This window comes from Columba livia, chromosome 1 (assembly GCF_036013475.1).
Source record: "Columba livia isolate bColLiv1 breed racing homer chromosome 1, bColLiv1.pat.W.v2, whole genome shotgun sequence".
Classification (NCBI taxonomy): domain Eukaryota; kingdom Metazoa; phylum Chordata; class Aves; order Columbiformes; family Columbidae; genus Columba; species Columba livia.
In genome coordinates, this window is record NC_088602.1 from 161,280,567 (window position 1) to 161,297,493 (window position 16,927).

Sequence of the window (16,927 nt, forward strand, 5' to 3'; positions counted from 1 at the left end):
AGGAATGTTTTCAAGAACAGGCAAAAATGTATTTATTTGAGAACTGGAAAATTCCTGAGAAAGAATTGTATTTTTTCTGAGTTTAGAAGTATGTGAAAATTGAGATTATAGAGTGTTGCAAACCCAATCTCTGACAGGTGGTTACACAAACCTGAAGAAATAATATTTTCTTCTCCAAAACCTACACAAATTTTTGCATGTGTGTATCTGAGAATATGGAAACATGCAAAACCAAAGTAGCCCAATAAAAGTAAAAAGTGAAATAAAAATCCAAATAAAACAAGCTTTCCTTCCCTACTCCCAAAAACCAACTGGTGACTTACTCTTACCCATCTAGAATAATTCTAAGTACTAAACATGGCATTTCTGCACAAGATTATTCTGAGTAAAGTTTACTTCTTGAATAACTTTGAAGATATATTCATAAAACTCAGAATTTGCTGTTCAGCTTGTAATAACTGTAATTTACATTGTCACAAAATCAACCAACCAATGAATGAAATACCAAACCGAAAATAGCTGTTAATTTGTCATCGGTTCTTGAAATACGTAAGTGCTACAGTTCTAATTTCCATGTGATAAAATATTTGGGTTAAAAAATTGCTTATTAGTACTAAATTCTCTCTGTTTTTATCCTAATGCAAATATTTGTCTCAAGAGTTGTTAGCTCTTTTGGGATACGAGAAATACCAGGTGGACTTGGGCATGCTGCTATGTACGCAGGAAAAAACAGATCAACTTAAGAGGTCCAAAGGAATAGCTAATGAATTTACAGTCTTCTTACCTAATATAAGTCACAGGTATTCCATAACCCCTATATTAGATAATGTTATATGTTCATATCTAAAAATTACAGCTCACTAGGCTACAAGTATTAGAACAGTGTAATTTAGTGGTTGAAAAGCGTGATTAGTAGTTCAGCTAGCAGAGTAATTGGAAAATAGCCAGTTCTCTGTGGCTAAAGTTTTTGCTTCCTTTTTAAAGTTATTATTATTTATTCTTCAGAAACAAAATATTGCTGTTTACAACTGCAGTGCTTTAGCATTATGTATTTCCAAGTGTTTTTCATCTCTTTAACTTAGGCTGCATAAATTACTTGAGAAATTTATTTGTCAGTGTGGCGTGTTAGCTGACCCAGGCAATCTCCGGGTAGCACGTTGAGTTTGGTACCACAGCATCTAAGCCTCATCCCTTGCTTACGTAATTTATTTCTATATCACAGAGAAAAGCACAGTTTTTGTAAAAGGCTTTAAAATTGCAAGGCTCCCAGTTCTGAGATAAAAATGGGTCTGTCAAAAATGACAGTGCCAGGTGAGGCCTTGAGCATGTGCTGTAATTCATTTTCCATTTTATAAGCAGACCTTCTAGAATAAAAAGGATTGGCTATTATGCTAAAAAATTCATTTATAAGTAAGGCTTTTAAGCATTTTGTCTCATTTTAGGCTTCTTAAAGAAACGATTGAGAAAACCTCCTTCCTAATGGCTGACTTCTCTGCCATCAGGCAGTGGATGGTTGTTATAGTAGCACACTAGTCTGAGAAGATTTATTTCAATTACAAATAAATCTGTTTTGAAGTTTTGTTTTATCTGTTTTGAGTGAACTCGAGCCCACAAACCACCCTTCATAGCTTGCAGTAGTGCCTGTAATTGCTGAAGTACTTAGGGACAGCCCCATATTGTAACATTTAGTGTGTTGCATCTAGGAATTACAGGCTTTGCTGTATTTCTTTGGAAAAAATTGTATGGTGTTTTCTTGCATTTTACATGGCACCACACAGTGCTGTTAATCTCCTGGTTTTTATTGGCTTGGAAAATCACCCAAAGTGCTGCAAGAAAAATTTACTCTGCCTTGTAAAATTTCTGTGTTACAGCTCCAAACCATATTAAATTCCATAATAATTACCGTAGAAGGTTTGCTAAAATATTTTATTTTCAAATGTTTTCTTCAAAGGGGCATGGGGAGAAAGCAGACATAGACATGATAGAGAATGGCAGTGTTTTGGATTAAAATAAAAGAGATGGGATTGTGACATTCAAGTATCAACAGTGAAGTTAAGTACTTTCCTTGAGTTTCAAAATACTCCCTCCTCAGTGGGTGGCCATATTTTTGCCTGCTGTTGTTTGTTGCTTATGATACAGACAAACAGAAGGCCAGAAAGGTGTCCTGCCACTTTTGGTTAGTTGTGAAATTACTCAGAGTGCCACTGTCAAATACCCTACTGTATTCAGTAATTGCTGAAGTCCTTGGAAGCCATCTCAAAATAAATATAAATAAATGACAACACAGAAATAAATGGGACAGCAGGAGAAAAGGGGAACATAGCACAATAACGAATAGACTAATTCAACATTTACTGTTTCGGTAATTACTTGCTGCTTATGTTGCAGCACAGAAAGGAAATTTGCATTTCTGTTGGACAGCTCTGTCAAATTGTCATTTTTTTGTGACACTGGTCGATTGCTACTCTTTTTCTGTCTCTCAAGACTTACCCAAATTGGAAGAAAACAGGGATGAGGTAGAAGAGTCATGATGTCAAAAAAATCATTACTTTTTTGAAGACATAGCAATTAAAATGCTATTTTAAATGTAGATATTGTTTTCTAGAAAAGATTCTCTCTTCTTTTAGTAATAATTTCCTTTAAAACAAACAAACAGAAAAGTATTTTTAGTAATACTTTTAGGAATGATAAATAAATGTTCTTTAATCTATGAACAGACATTTTCTGAATGGGTCAATTTAATTAGACAAGCAAAGCTGTTAGATATTTCATTTTGGGAGGCTAAATCCCTTAGCTCTTAGTACTGATTCTAGGAGGAATTTTTAAATGAAAATTGGATATTTCAGTTAAAGTTTCATCATAACGAGGTATAAATGATGTTGAATCCTTGAGAAGGCCCTCCTAAGAAGTCAAGGTAAGCCAAGCAGTAGCCATTGCTGCTTTTGTCTTATATATTCAGTTTGTCTTTGGAATTTGACACAGACACTACACTTTTTCTTTCCACTTGAAATCCCGTGAGGGTTAAAACTGATCCAACAACAAAGGCTGGATTTAGTTCTGAAATTTGCAGAATGTCAGTTGTTTTCATTTTTGTTTCCAGTTTACAAGGAGTCCCCTTGTTAGGGGATGAGAGTAGTGGGTTTCCCTCTTAAGTGTAGAAAGTTACGTCTATTCACCTCAAAACCATAAGCCCTATTTTTTTTTAAAGTTTGGTTATCTGGTGTATCTGGAGCATTAACACCTTCAGGCTGAATGTCAGGATTTCCGAACTACAGAGATTTCAATAGCTGACATCTATTAAGCTTGTATTTCTTCTGAGGTTGGCTGCATGCCATAAGTATTGCATCCATAGATATACTTTTCAGTCCCCTTAGGACATATGTTTGGCAGTATGCCAAATGTAACAGAATTAATTGTAAAACAGAGTATTTTCATTTAAATGTAACTTATCTGTCGAACTAGTTGGTGAATTACTCTGCAGCAGGTGTTTAGGCACATAACCCCTCACTAACCTCCTTTAGGGATCTCATCTTCTGTATCATGTTTCCAGCTTCCTGTAGACAGGAAAAGGGGACCCCTAAACTTCTCGCTTTGCTCAACATAAATTTAAAGCTTATTATAGAAAACATCACTGACACAGGATGAACTGCTTTCATGAAAGAAAGAGATCTTTTTGTTTTGCTACTTGGCTGTATATTGCCAACAGTCACCTGTTATTACTCTGTGTGTAGTAATTTTGTCAGTAATCATTGAAAAATGCATGATCTAGGCCAAATTTAGTTTAGAAGATATTCATAGGACTCAGTGAAAACAATATGTGGAGATAGTAAATTTATATTCCATTCACTGGCTAGTGAAATATGAGTAGATATTAATATACGGCTTTATCAGAAAATATAAAATGTGGCTTAAGACTGAATGGAAAACAAAGTGCCTTAAATGGAAATTTACTTAACATTTCATTACATATTCTTAATATAAAATAAAGCTTAATGACTGATGTGAATATTTCAATATGGGTCTAGACAGTAAATAAATCACAAAGTGTGGAATGAAATCTCTTCCTTAAAAGTTTACTTAAGACTGTACAGAATCTACCTTGGTTTTAACAGTGCTGTAATGAGTTAAATTCCTTTTAAAGTTTCCCAACAAGAAAGACTAAAGAATGGGTATATATTAAAAAAAACCAAACAAACAAACTTCAAGGGAAAAAAAATACTATGCATCTATTTCTTTTGTATAACATTTTGAATGCTTTAATAAAGCAAGAATGCTTTTTCTGTTATGAGATCCATAAAACAAGAAAATGGATGTCAAATAGCTGTAATATATTATTGCTTAATCAGATGCATACTGCTTTACTTGAAGAAAATTTCACCTTAAGACACTCTGAATCATTTTCCAAGCCACTAAAGTTATGAGCTGTGCTTTAGATTTCTAAATCTAGATATAAGCAGTGGTGTCACATTCAAAAATGCTTAAGCTCCAGTGGATTCCCATGAAAGTCAGTGGGCAATGCTTGAATCTCAGCTGTCTGGTTATCATGCTGTTAGTTATCCCCATAGATATAGACCCAAGAACCCAGTTTATGTTATTGCTTTCTAAAATAACCTTGGCTTGTATTAAAATTACACCGACTTCGGTAGAATCTCAGTCAGGCTAGTAGATAGATTTTTAGTCAACAAAAATCCACCTGTGGTTGAAGGAGGCCTAATGCGATATATTTAGAAGGAAGGAAACCACTTAAGGTGCAAATAGAGGATTAAACTAAAGACATTGTATTTTATTGATCCTACCAAGGCTTATTTCTAGAAGTAATTTACTGGATTACACAAGCAGGATGCATAAACTTACTTGCATGTGAGGATCCTGGTTCAGTGAAATGACTGGAAAAGAGCATCAATCATGACCTCGAGGCCAAGGGTATGTGAGTGTGTCACATTGGACAATAATGAGGAAGTTGCATCACATTTGCTATGAGGTATATGGTGTATTATCGTGGCTTAGTAGATACAGATTTATCCTCTAATTTCCTCCAAAATAGTCAAATTCTTGCTCCAATACACTGAGATCAATATATATCAATTATATTATCTTGTTCATGAAGCTCTTAGAGGTCTAAAACTCAAGAGGATTAGTCCTAGTAACAGTATCATTTCTCACCATGATCCATCTAAGAGAGAGACCAACTTTGAAAAGATAGCATCTTTTACAAGCCCACTGATATTAGCTGGGCAAAGAAGGATTTTCTGTGACTGTAAACTCCTCCCCGCACAACTATTTTTTCTGATGAAGTATATTGTACTTCTCATTACAAATCACTTCTCATTACAAATGTTGCCTCATGTGTGTGTTTTTCTGGGCCAGATGTTAACCTTTGTAAGTCATTGCTTCTCCACCATGTTCAGTTGCTTTTATTTTGTTATGATAAAAATGAAATGAAGAGCCAAGATTTATCTCTTTGCTGCACAGGAAGGGTAGAAACTGATGTAAATTTTGGACCTTTGATGTGAATAATGCAAGTCCCATGTATTTCAGTGGGACTAGCATTTCACATACAAAATATAGTGCAAGATACGTTGTAATTCAGGGTGAAGAAGAAAGAGTTATAGAAATCACAGCAAAATGAGGCAGAAAGAAGAATCCATCCATTTAGATACTTAAATACTAGATATTAAAGTAATTTCTTAAGTGTTAATATTTAGAGGAGGGATGGGGAGCTTGCATATGTCAGTGACCTCATTGTAAGATGCAGGTCTAGTTCCTGTTTCTTTAGTCCAACTAAATAAAACCTTCAATACTTTATCACAAATTTACTCAGTAATATGTAATTTAAATTGTGTTTAGCCCGTCCTGTGACAACTTTTGTAAGGCAAAAAGAACAGGTTTTGAAACAGATATGCAGGTCTGCAGTAATTTGAAGAAATGTGAAATGAATTCACAAGTTTAGCTCAGACCTTTTTACTGTCCTTGCGTGGTCTCTCTGTGACTTTAAAATGTCCTAGAGAGGTAGAAGGAAATATGTAAAATAATTTTTTTTTCTGTATTCAGTGTCCGCAATTTAATCAATCCTCCATTAAGAATTCATGTCATAATTCAATTCCTTTTATTAAAAATGTGAATGCTTGCCAAAAATAAATGAGCAGATGTGGGAATTGACAGTCAATGGTATTTGAGACACAAATTAAGTTGCTTATGCAATCACATTATTACTAGTTAAAGCTGGTAAAACTATATTGAAGAATGAAATCTCTGCTCTAGTGGTTAAACTCTTGCACGCTTTGAAGAATGATGAATATTTACGAAATATAAAGTTGGTTTAAATTACAGAGACCACCTAATTTGTTGCACTACCTTACTGGTTGCCACTGTGTCATCATAGTTTCCACAAGGGGGTTATTCAGAGCTGCTCAGCTGTATTAATCTTTTCCAGTTTTACTAGCATCGCAGGGTCTTTGGGCCTCCAGCAGCCTGAAGTACAACAGCTGCCTCAACATGAATTTGGCACAGTTACCCAGGAGAGTGAGGAAAAAATTGGGGTGGATATAGAAAACATTAATTTTGTCCCCATTTTTTTAGTATTTTAAAGGTAAACACAGGGTCTTCTACTAAAGCATCAACGGCCCTTAGCTAGCTCTCTTTTGTTTGTTGTGGTGATCATAAGTCTTTTGTAGGAAAGCGTCGGTAGCAAGGTTGGATCCATTGTCCTGGTCTCTAGGGAAGAAACCAAACAAAAAATTCGTTGCAGTCATCTTCTACAGAGAACTAGCCTTAAAAATCAAGCTCTCAAATTCATATTTAAACACTTAACTATTTGCCTACCAAAACTGCAAGCAACCAGCCATTCTGATTTGAAGTCTGCATGATGTGTGGGGAGTGGAGCATTTCCAAAAGCCGGACAACTGGCATCCTAAATTACAAGAGCCATGTGTCTGCTACATTCACTTTTTTTCCTTTTAAATTCTCTGTTTTTTTCTGGAAGGTGAGCAATTCATCTTTATTGGAGCACAAAAGAAAAACATATGAAGTTTTGGAAATGGAAAGCTGTTGAAAATTTGTCCTCATCAAAGGCATTACAACAAAGTCCAGGTCCACTTACAAGAATATCAGCACAGTCTTCCAAATCAATTATTGAAGTGTCTTCATGATGTTTTTTTCCTCTCAGCGATGACATTGCCATTCATTGTTTTATGACTCTGCCTCTTCGGTCTCTGCACTGAAAAGCCATAAATATGCCATTGCATCTGTGCAGGGGACCTCCATTAGGGCTTGGACCACCCACTCATTTCTCCTGAGCAAACCAGTAGCTTTCAGATAGCACATTTTCATTAGCTACTGACCTGGACTGGATGTGAACTGCTGACCAACAGGTGAAAAGTATTTTGTATCCCATTATTAATCCTCAGAGTCATCAAACCTTTCCATTAAAATCTTATGAATAACTTTTTTTATCCTTCAAATAAGTCTGCTAGCATGCAGTTGTAAACTTTTTTTTTCTTCATAAAGTTGCCAAAGCCTGTGGTTGTGCATATACAACTGCACACCCTGCTGCTAGAAACTGGGAGGTTTCCAGTGGCTCTCAATACCTGCATTTTCATGGGTCAACACACAGAACGGTGAGCATGCACACAAAATGCCTTCCTGCTCCAAATCGGTATTTTTCAGCTGTAGAAATAATTATGTGGATTTTCTTTAGAAGTTAGAATTTTATTCCCTTATGCCATGTGTTTTATTTAACGCTAAACACATATGGTGGGGAAGGGACCGTGACAGGGATTGCTGTCTTAATCCCATTGCATGTTGTGTATGTTCTGTTTTGGTATAACAGATAAGGTGTATATTGGAGAGTGGAAAAAATTGCTAAATTTTAATTGTGAAATAGCCTGATTCTCTCAAGTGATTGGATTCTGTATAATTTGACGCAAAAATAAGGTGTGTTAAATCTATGCTGAGGTATTGACATTTTAGTAGCAAAAAGATGGCACCAAAGAGGATATATTGGATGGTGTGATGCAAGGTTCCTCAGAATGCCATTCTGCAACAAAATGCTTTCATCTTTTTTTTTATTTTAAATTTTTGACAAATATGGATATATGAAGATGGTGGCCAACATGAACAAATGTAGCTGTGCTGATCCCTTGTAGTCAGATCATTTTATATCTTGGGTGATAACACGCAAGATTTTTCTCCCCTTTATCTGTTAATGAGTATTTGAGCCTGTTAATAGCCCAGTCATTCCTTTGATGCTATGTATGCTGGCACCTGTCATCATTATGTGCTCCAGGTCTCCTGACTGGATTGAACTTGAGTGCAATATGTCATTTGGAAAGTGCCAAAAACAGTAGAGCAGTCCTGTATTTTTCGTGATCCCAGTAAATGAAAATTATGTTTGACAAATGTTTGTGGCCTTATCGTCACAGTTCTGTAGGCAGAAGCTACATATTTTGCGACTGTATTCAATGAACTGTCCTTATATGTTCTAGAAATAGACATAGGTTGCAACCAGCTAAAACTAACAATGTTAGTCTGTTAAAAAATGCCGTGATGCAAAATCTATAGATTTTAATTTTGTCATTATTAGGGATGCATATGCTTGGTGCCTGTCATTTTGAAGCCTCAAGGCTAGAATTACATATGTCATGGTAACTTTTGCCAGACTAAGAATGCCAACCTTGGAGTTAAAGATGCAAAATTTAGTGTTTAGTTATCACTCTCTCTTACCCCCCGGTTGTTTTAATTGAAATAAATTGTTTTATACTGCCCCAAATCTATGTTGTCTTTTCAATTGGAGATTGTTTTTCTTTCTTCACTTTTTGTTCTCAGCTATGGTTGTATGCTATTTAAAAGAAAAAAAAAGAATAAACTGCATGTAATCCCTAGATCTGTCTTTAAAGCAATAGTAGATGAGGAAAAAACAGTCTGGGCTACATGTCCTTTTTTTGCGGGGGGAGCAGGGGTGGCCTTTTTGTTTATTTTTGTTGTTTGTTTGATTTGGGGTTTTGTGTGTTTATGTGTTGGGTTTTGTGTGTATGGTTTTGTTGTTGTTTTGGGTTTTTTATTGTTTGCTTTTGTTTTGATTTGTTTTTAAAAAGAAAAAAACAGGGAAGAGAGACACTGTAGTATAAGATAGGGTAGTTGCACCATCTGGTTAGGAGGAGCTTTGTGCCATGTGAATATGGTTTTAAGGTATATGGGTTTACCAAAGAAAGTGTGGTAACTAATAAGGCTGAACTCTTACCTCCAATGAACATTCATTTTATGAAACTGGAATATTGTGTGATAACCCTGTTTGTATCTCTGCCAGGATGATCTCTTGGAAACATGTCCTGTGTGTTGGTTTTGATGGAACCTGGTCTTGACATAGTTCTTGATGTGCTGCACAACATCTTTCTCTCTCTTTATTTTAATGTCTCAAAGGCCCTTGAGGGAAATACTGAGAATTTTGAGCAGCTGTAATCATGAACAGACCTCATTATTATTCCTGTGTTAACTTGTGGGATACTGTAGGATGTATGCAGTGTCTGTTTCCAGACCACAAAACTTGAGAAAGCCTATGTGCTTTTATCTGTGAAATACCACGCAAGGCAACCTTGAGAGGTGCAGACCACAATGCCTTTCTTCCACAGTGGTTAAGTTTAACTATTCTTTTTTCTGGAGACCTATTTTATAGCACAAACCACAGCAACTAATTTCATGGGGATGAGGATAAACAGGTCACAGGTATCGTACTGAATAGCTGCTGATGATTTGTGTTTGAGTATCAGATTAGGCTAATCCAATTCGTCATTTTCTTCATGAAAAGAGTAATGACCACTAATGGATCTGCTCTGGCACTTGTATAGCATAATGCAACTTCAGTTGCTTGGTCATTTCAGTGATAAGAAAATCTGTGGTTTAGAACATGTCTGTTCTTTTTACCATAATTTCTGTCATGTGATCTTTTTTTACTATTTTTTTTTGTCTACCTGATCATTTTGTCATAACATTGACCATTGTTTTTAAAAATTACCTTTTCTATTTCAGCTATGTTTTATAGTTGACAGAATTGATTTCTGATTAAATATTTCTTCTCACATTAAAATCAGAAATAGTTTCTATTTTTTTTATTTCTCACATTGGAATATGAAATATTTTCTATTTACATACTTCAATTTATTGTGACCTTACTGTTGACTGTGTGTATAGTGTTGTTTAGGACACAAGGAAATGGAATGAAGCTGCATGCGGGGAAGTTCAGATTGGACATTAAGATAAGGTGGTTGGTCACTGGAACAGGGTCCCCAGGGAAGTGGTCACAGCACCAACCCTGTCAGAGTTCACGGAGCATCTGGACAACGCTCTTAGTTATATGTTCTTAGTCTTAGTCCTGTGAGGAGCAGGGAGCTGGGCTCAATGATCCTTGTGGATCCCTTCCAACTCGAGATAGTCTATGATTTCATAGAACCAAAACATGCTTTGTTGCTTTCCCTCCTCCCCCCTCTTTTTTTGTTTTGTTTTGGTTTGTGTGTTTGTTTTTATTTTGTGTTTTGTTTGTTTGTTTGTTGGGAGTATGACTAAAGCTTCCTCCACCTTCCCTTCTGGTTTTAGCTTGGGTCTGTGTAACACTCATCCTGATGCTTGTCCGGAAAAGTAGTGTGGAGCTTGATGTTCACCCAAAACTCTTTATAATGCTTTTTGCAATACATTTCTAGCACTTCCTTACTTCTTGGACATCGACGATGTTGGACGAATTTCTTCCTCAGTCTGGAGATCTGCAGCATGAAGTAGCTGACCACAAAACTTACTGTAACACTTAAGCATTCATATTTGCTTTGGTTAAGTCTAGTGATAATAGTAGGTGTTTTTCTCTAGTGCCTGGAATTTGGAAATTTTAACTGTACATGATCAGTCCATAGTGACACACTGTTAAAGTAATTTTTCGCTCCTTTTTTGTGTCTTTTAAGGGACGCAAGAGTGAGGCAGAAAAGTACTTCATGAAGGCTATTCAGCTGGATCCCACCAAAGGAAACTGCTACATGCATTATGGTACGTTTCAGATAGACAGGGTTTCCACACGTACTCCAGAATTGCTGTTAATCCCTCCAAGTGATTAAGGATTTGAAAAGTGCTACTGGCAAAATACCTTCTTTGAAGGGAAAGAAACTAATCTACCATGTATAACTTCATCTCTATTTCAATTTGTTAATCACTGCAGAGGGAGAGGTGAAGATTTTCATATTTTGCATAGCTTTCCTCCTGTGAGGGGAATTTCAGTATTGCTGCCTCTCTGGGAAAGAAAAAGAGATGACTGTTGCCATATGTCAAAGTTTCATGGCCTGGAATATTACTATTAACAGTTCTGGCCTAACTTCTCTGGCTGCCGGTGGGTGGGCAACTAGCAGTTATACTTTCGTGTGCATGAGCTCTATTTATCAAAGTGTCTGCTTCTTGTTGAAGATTTATGGGCCTTACATCTACCTCCTTCCCAGCATCTTCATGGCTTGAAATGGAAAAGTATTACAAAAGGTTTTGACAAGTTGGCTATACCTTTGTCATACTAAGCCATGAATGTGCTTAAAGCACACAGTTCATTTGAAGGTATCTTTCTAACTTTGGGTTGTTTTTTGCTAGATGAGGAAAAATTATTTCCAGATGTGATTAGTCCCAAGGAACCTAAAAACATTGAACTTTATGGACTAATTCTTACTGTATTTTAAAGCTGATAATATAATAGACAAATCTAAAAATGCAAGCTATGTAGTCCCAATTGGAAAATATAGAAAGAAGTCATAAATTTCATCTTAGTTAAGGAAGAAAGTAGGGAACCACAGCCATACTATATATATATATGTCTTTGTATATTGTTTTAATTTCCTCTTCTGATCCTAACTGGTAAACGTAAAATAAATGAAAAGGACTGGCCAAAAGGGAAAATTAATGTCACCTAATAACCATAGTTTTACTTTCTATGATTTCTTTGTCTGAATTGCTCACACATTGTATTTGTTTGGTCCTATGCAGTGTAAAATTCTGCATGATAGACTCACAGAACCAATGCATACGTTGCTACTTAGAACACACCATGGTATTTAAATGTATATAGCCTAGTGATGCATTATGGATCATTGCAGTTGGTGACCTTGTCTTCTATTTATGCCTCTAAAGGTAAATCTGATAGGGGTATTTATGTACATAAGCATCTGTTATTTCAACTCGATATAAGTACAGTTGATATCTCAAGATAATGAGGAAAAGTTGCAGCACATTTGTTTCTTGAAATCCTACTGAAGCCCCTTCCAACCTTTGTTATTAAGAAACCTGTTCTTAGTTATTAGAAAATCTATTTGCATGCAAATTCAAAGGCAGGTCTCAACAGTCCATCACAACAATTGAATTGTGTATGTTTTATTACAGGTCTAGGTTTTTTTCTTTTTCTCTCACTACTTCATCAACTTTCCTGCCTTTTCCTGCAGTATTCACTCTGTGTCATTTTCAAGTGGTTTATAAACTAAAAGCAAGGTTATCCAAGTCATCATTCACCTCTGATATGTTAGCATCTTCATTACGAGAATACAATATTAAAACAGTTAGTTGCTTCCTAATTAAGATTATTGCCTAAAATCTTCAGCACATTTTTCTTTTATTGTGTACAAAAAGTGATTTCTTTATCCTTGTGCAGAGGTCATTATTGCAACATAAGTGAGCTTCTGCTCTGCAGATTAGGAGTGAAAGGCACAATTTATTCAGAGTTTGCTATAACAGCACAGTAAAATCTGATGCTGAAGGGCTGTAGACACGAGAAGGTTCTCTATACCAGCCACTAGGTCACTGTCATGGAGTATTACACACAGAGAACTCTAATGAATGCAGGTGAAACCTTTTGATTTTATAACTTCTGATCACCTCACCAAATTCACTGATGTTACTCCATGTTTATATCAAAGTAGCTATGAGAAAGATACGCTTTACCTCTGCTTGGCTGATATGTCTATGTAGTGCAGGTGATCTCAACACATTGTCACTTAAAGCACAGGACTTTGTAAAATTTGAAATAAATTATCCTTACTTTCCTTCCTTCCTTCCTTCCCTTCCTTCCTTCCTTCCTTCCTTCCTTCCTTCCTTCCTTCCTTCCTTCCTTCCTTCCTCCCTTCCTCCCTTCCTCCCTTCCTCCCTTCCTCCCTTCCTCCCTTCCTCCCTTCCTCCCTTCCTCCCTCCCTCCCTTCCTCCCTCCCTTCCTCCCTCCCTTCCTCCCTCCCTTCCTCCCTCCCTTCCTCCCTCCCTTCCTCCCTCCCTTCCTCCCTCCCTTCCTCCCTCCCTTCCTCCCTCCCTTCCTCCCTCCTTTCCTCCCTCCCTTCCTTCCTCCCTTCCTTCCTCCCTTCCTTCCTCCCTTCCTTCCTCCCTTCCTTCCTTCCTTCCTTCCTTCCTTCCTTCCTTCCTTCCTTCCTTCCTTCCTTCCTTCCTTTTTCTTCCCTCCTTCCCTTTCTCTCTCCTCTCCCTTTTATTTTTCCCTTTCTTTCCGTTTTCCTGTCCACCTGTTTCTTATATTGATCAGGAATCCATAGTGTACGTTACTAGGGACACTCCAAATATCACATAGGAGTCACTAGTGAGCACTTTAAGCTTTATCTCTACATCTCAGTTTGTTTTAGCACGTTGTCACAGGTACAGTCCATATTCTGTATGCCAGGTGTTAAACTATGGGGAAATACATCTGTATTTTGCGTGTAAATCTTAGAGATTATTTTTTTCTCAGTGTGATGATGTTGGAACAGAGATTAAAATAGTTGGCATCAACCCTAAAAAAACACATACCTCATGGAACTGCCAAATGAAAGGAGTAGTCAGTTGGGACACAACAGTGTGTTGATGGATTAGCAGGAATAAATGGACTGAAGATTTTCTTCCAAGTGCACATGCATGCACACACTTATAAGTTGTGCTCCCAGGATGTGCAGATGTTCTTTTTGACTTCTAACCTTTTGGACTTTTTTGAAGCTATCGGTAAAAATTGTCAATATTCTGTATCTTTTAACTGTATCTTTTAAGAGGTTTACATTTGTATTATAATGTGTGTTAATTCAGGCTTTGAGGCACAGCTATTCTTAGAAGATGTGATTTGGTGCAGGAGTCAGCTTATTTGATCCCATACAAGTTTGGAGAGAGTTGAACAGTTTCATGGTAGCTTCTTGGGATGATAGCACCACAGCACATTTCTCTGATCGAGCTAGAATTATGATTAGTTTTGTATAGGTAATTTGCTGGTTTTGCATTTCAGTGAATTTAGGTTTAAGGCAGTATTTTGCAAACTTGTTATGTTTGGAGCTGTCTGAAGGGAGAACTAGTGAAAAAGCTGAAGAGATATAAGTCCCTGCATACTACAGACATAATGCCACTTCATTGGACGTAAGGGGAAGTGGCTTTTGCTCTGGTGACCAGAGAGGGTCACCTCTCAGGCTGAAATGCAGGCAGCTGCTCACGTGTCCACTTCTTCCCCTTCTTTTGCCCTTCTTTTCGCCTTTTGCCCTTCTTTTCCCTTTTTCCTTTCTCATATGTCAGTTATCTGAACATCTGAACTTTGTGCAGAACCATGGTTTTACAAACGGGTGGTCTTGATGGGTGTTCTGATACAAGCTACATGATACACTACCAGAAACACCTAACAGATGAGAGAAAATGCGTATCAATCAGGAAGAGGAAAAAAAATGACACGAGAAAGAGTGCAGATGCACCATTTTCTTGTGCAGAAGTGCAATTGAATTATCTGGCAATGAAAATCTTATTTGTGGCACAACCTGTATGTTCTTAAACTAAACCATGAGAGAATGTTATTTCCAATACTAGATTTGAATGTTCCTGTAAAGTTTGACACTTTCAATATACATTTTTAAAAGAAGATTTAAAGTGAACAGTTTTGACTAAACTGAGTTGAACTTAATAAATGCTTATTTATTTTTGAATTTCTGTCTTTGTTTTCTCTGTGAAAGTTTTCTTCTAAATATGTTATGCACATCTACTCAGGATATTGGCAGTCAGGCATCCCACTTTACTTCAAACATTTAACTCAAGTATGCCATTTTGGATCCTGCAAAACCTCGATGGCTTCTGTCGTCAACAGATTGATGACATAATTGAAATTGTCTTCATTGACCATAGAGGAGACTCTGTATAACCTAGTTGCCTTGATTAAATGCCTGTGGTCAGGTGGGATGAATCCAAGCATCAATCTGAGAAACCACAGAGAGATACCTATGAGATAACCAAGTCCAAAGGAATATTTCTATAAATATTTTAAGAACGTGTTTGCATCTAAAGAGTCAGTAAGTCAAACTTGTTAAAATATGTGCCAAACATGGGAATGTTCAGCTGGGTCAGACCAGTGCCATTATGGCCCGAAGATTTAGTTTTGGATACAGTATTGACCACCCACAAAGGAAGTAAAGATCTCCTATTTTGGTCTGCACTGAGCCTATCTCAGGAGAAGCTGAAGAAAGATTCTGTATAAAACATGCCAGTGTAGAGAGATGTGATTAATTTCAAATGGTGAAATACTTAAGTTCTCGTCTGTTTGAAAAGAAAGAAAAATAAATTCTTAGGTATCTTTTCCTTGAGATAGCTAGTAGGATGCAGTGTAGTTAAGGACTTTGAAGTTCTTGAACACTTTCTGTACTAGCTTTCACTTAAAGAAACAAGCAAGCAAAAAACCCTAATAAATTTACAGTGAAATTTAAGTCATTTTACCTTTAAAACTGTCTTGTTTCCTTTATAATTTGCTGCTTAAAAACAAAACAAAAAACTACCACTAACATAGGTTTAATTTTACTTATTTGTTAAAAATAGGTTTTACTACCATGCCTCTTCAAGTGCATATAGTGAGTGACCTCCCTCCAACATAATGAAAAAATGGGGAAAAAGAGAGGGAGAGAAAGGAGGAGTGAGGTTTCAAAATGCGTGTACAGAGGTCCCTCCTCCCTTACATTCCTAATGGCTTAATTGGAATGGGGAAATCTAGAACCCAACAGGATGTTCAAATTAACTCTGTTTTATTAATCACCATTGAGACCTCCTCTTAAAATAGTTTCCTTTGAATAATACATTTGTTCTAATAACTAAATTGTTTAATGATACCTTTTTCATTATAGAAATGGATTATTCTCATTAGATTAATCATGCATTCACTTAATTAGGCAATTCACATTGATCGTCTGCCTTTTTCAGTGCGTTCCCAGTTACAGATATAAAATAAAATGAGAAAGAAGCTGTCACATTAGGTAAAACTGAAGCGCATCAGCTATAATTCTCATTGAAGGAAGAACAGATTAACATGTTCCCAAACATTCTTTTTTTTACGTCATCTTTCACTTTTGAATTTGTGATCATTTAGGATTTGTTTTTTTATAGATTTTCTTATTTTATCTGGTTTAGGTTGGTTTGGGTTTTTTTTACACAAGTTTAACTTCTTAACTGTTTTTTTTTTATTTTTTTCCACTTTCATCCTAAACCTTTTTAATTATTGTTTCAGCACAGAACTTTTAGCGCTTTTTGATGCCTAAATTTTCACCTGGGTCTGTGAGCACTTTGTATCTATCTTGCCTCCAAAGATGACTGCTTTACCACTCCTAAGTCCCAGCCTCAAAATGGTTTGAAACTGCTGTGGTTTAAGCTTCAAAAGAAATTTCATTGAAATATGATAGCAGTGGATTTTCAAGCACTGTGTTTTTCAGTCTTTAAGTCATACACTTACATGTGTTAGAAAGTGTGAGAATTTACATATATTTACAGATGTGCATTCAGTTTTCTTCTTATATGTGATGTATTTGTAATATTTCTGTGTGGTTATATTGTTCACAGTGCTGGAGCTTTTTGTCTTTGTTCTTCATTGCCTGAAGAGCAGCCTGGGAAAGCTTTATTTTTCTCTGATATATTTAAGGAAAAGATCTTACAAAGAAAA

At 36.3% G+C, this 16,927-nt stretch overlaps 1 protein-coding gene across 3 annotated transcripts in view; it reads left to right on the forward strand.

The window, feature by feature from the left end:
- TMTC2 (transmembrane O-mannosyltransferase targeting cadherins 2) overlaps positions 1-16,927 on the forward strand; it is a 257,207-nt gene that overhangs the window by 200,139 nt on the left and 40,141 nt on the right. For all 3 annotated transcript variants that reach the window (XM_065041667.1, XM_065041662.1, XM_065041652.1), the window contains exon 9: positions 10,944-11,025. In XM_065041667.1, coding sequence (XP_064897739.1) covers positions 10,944-11,025 — 82 coding nt within the window. The remainder of the gene's footprint in view (positions 1-10,943; positions 11,026-16,927) is intronic.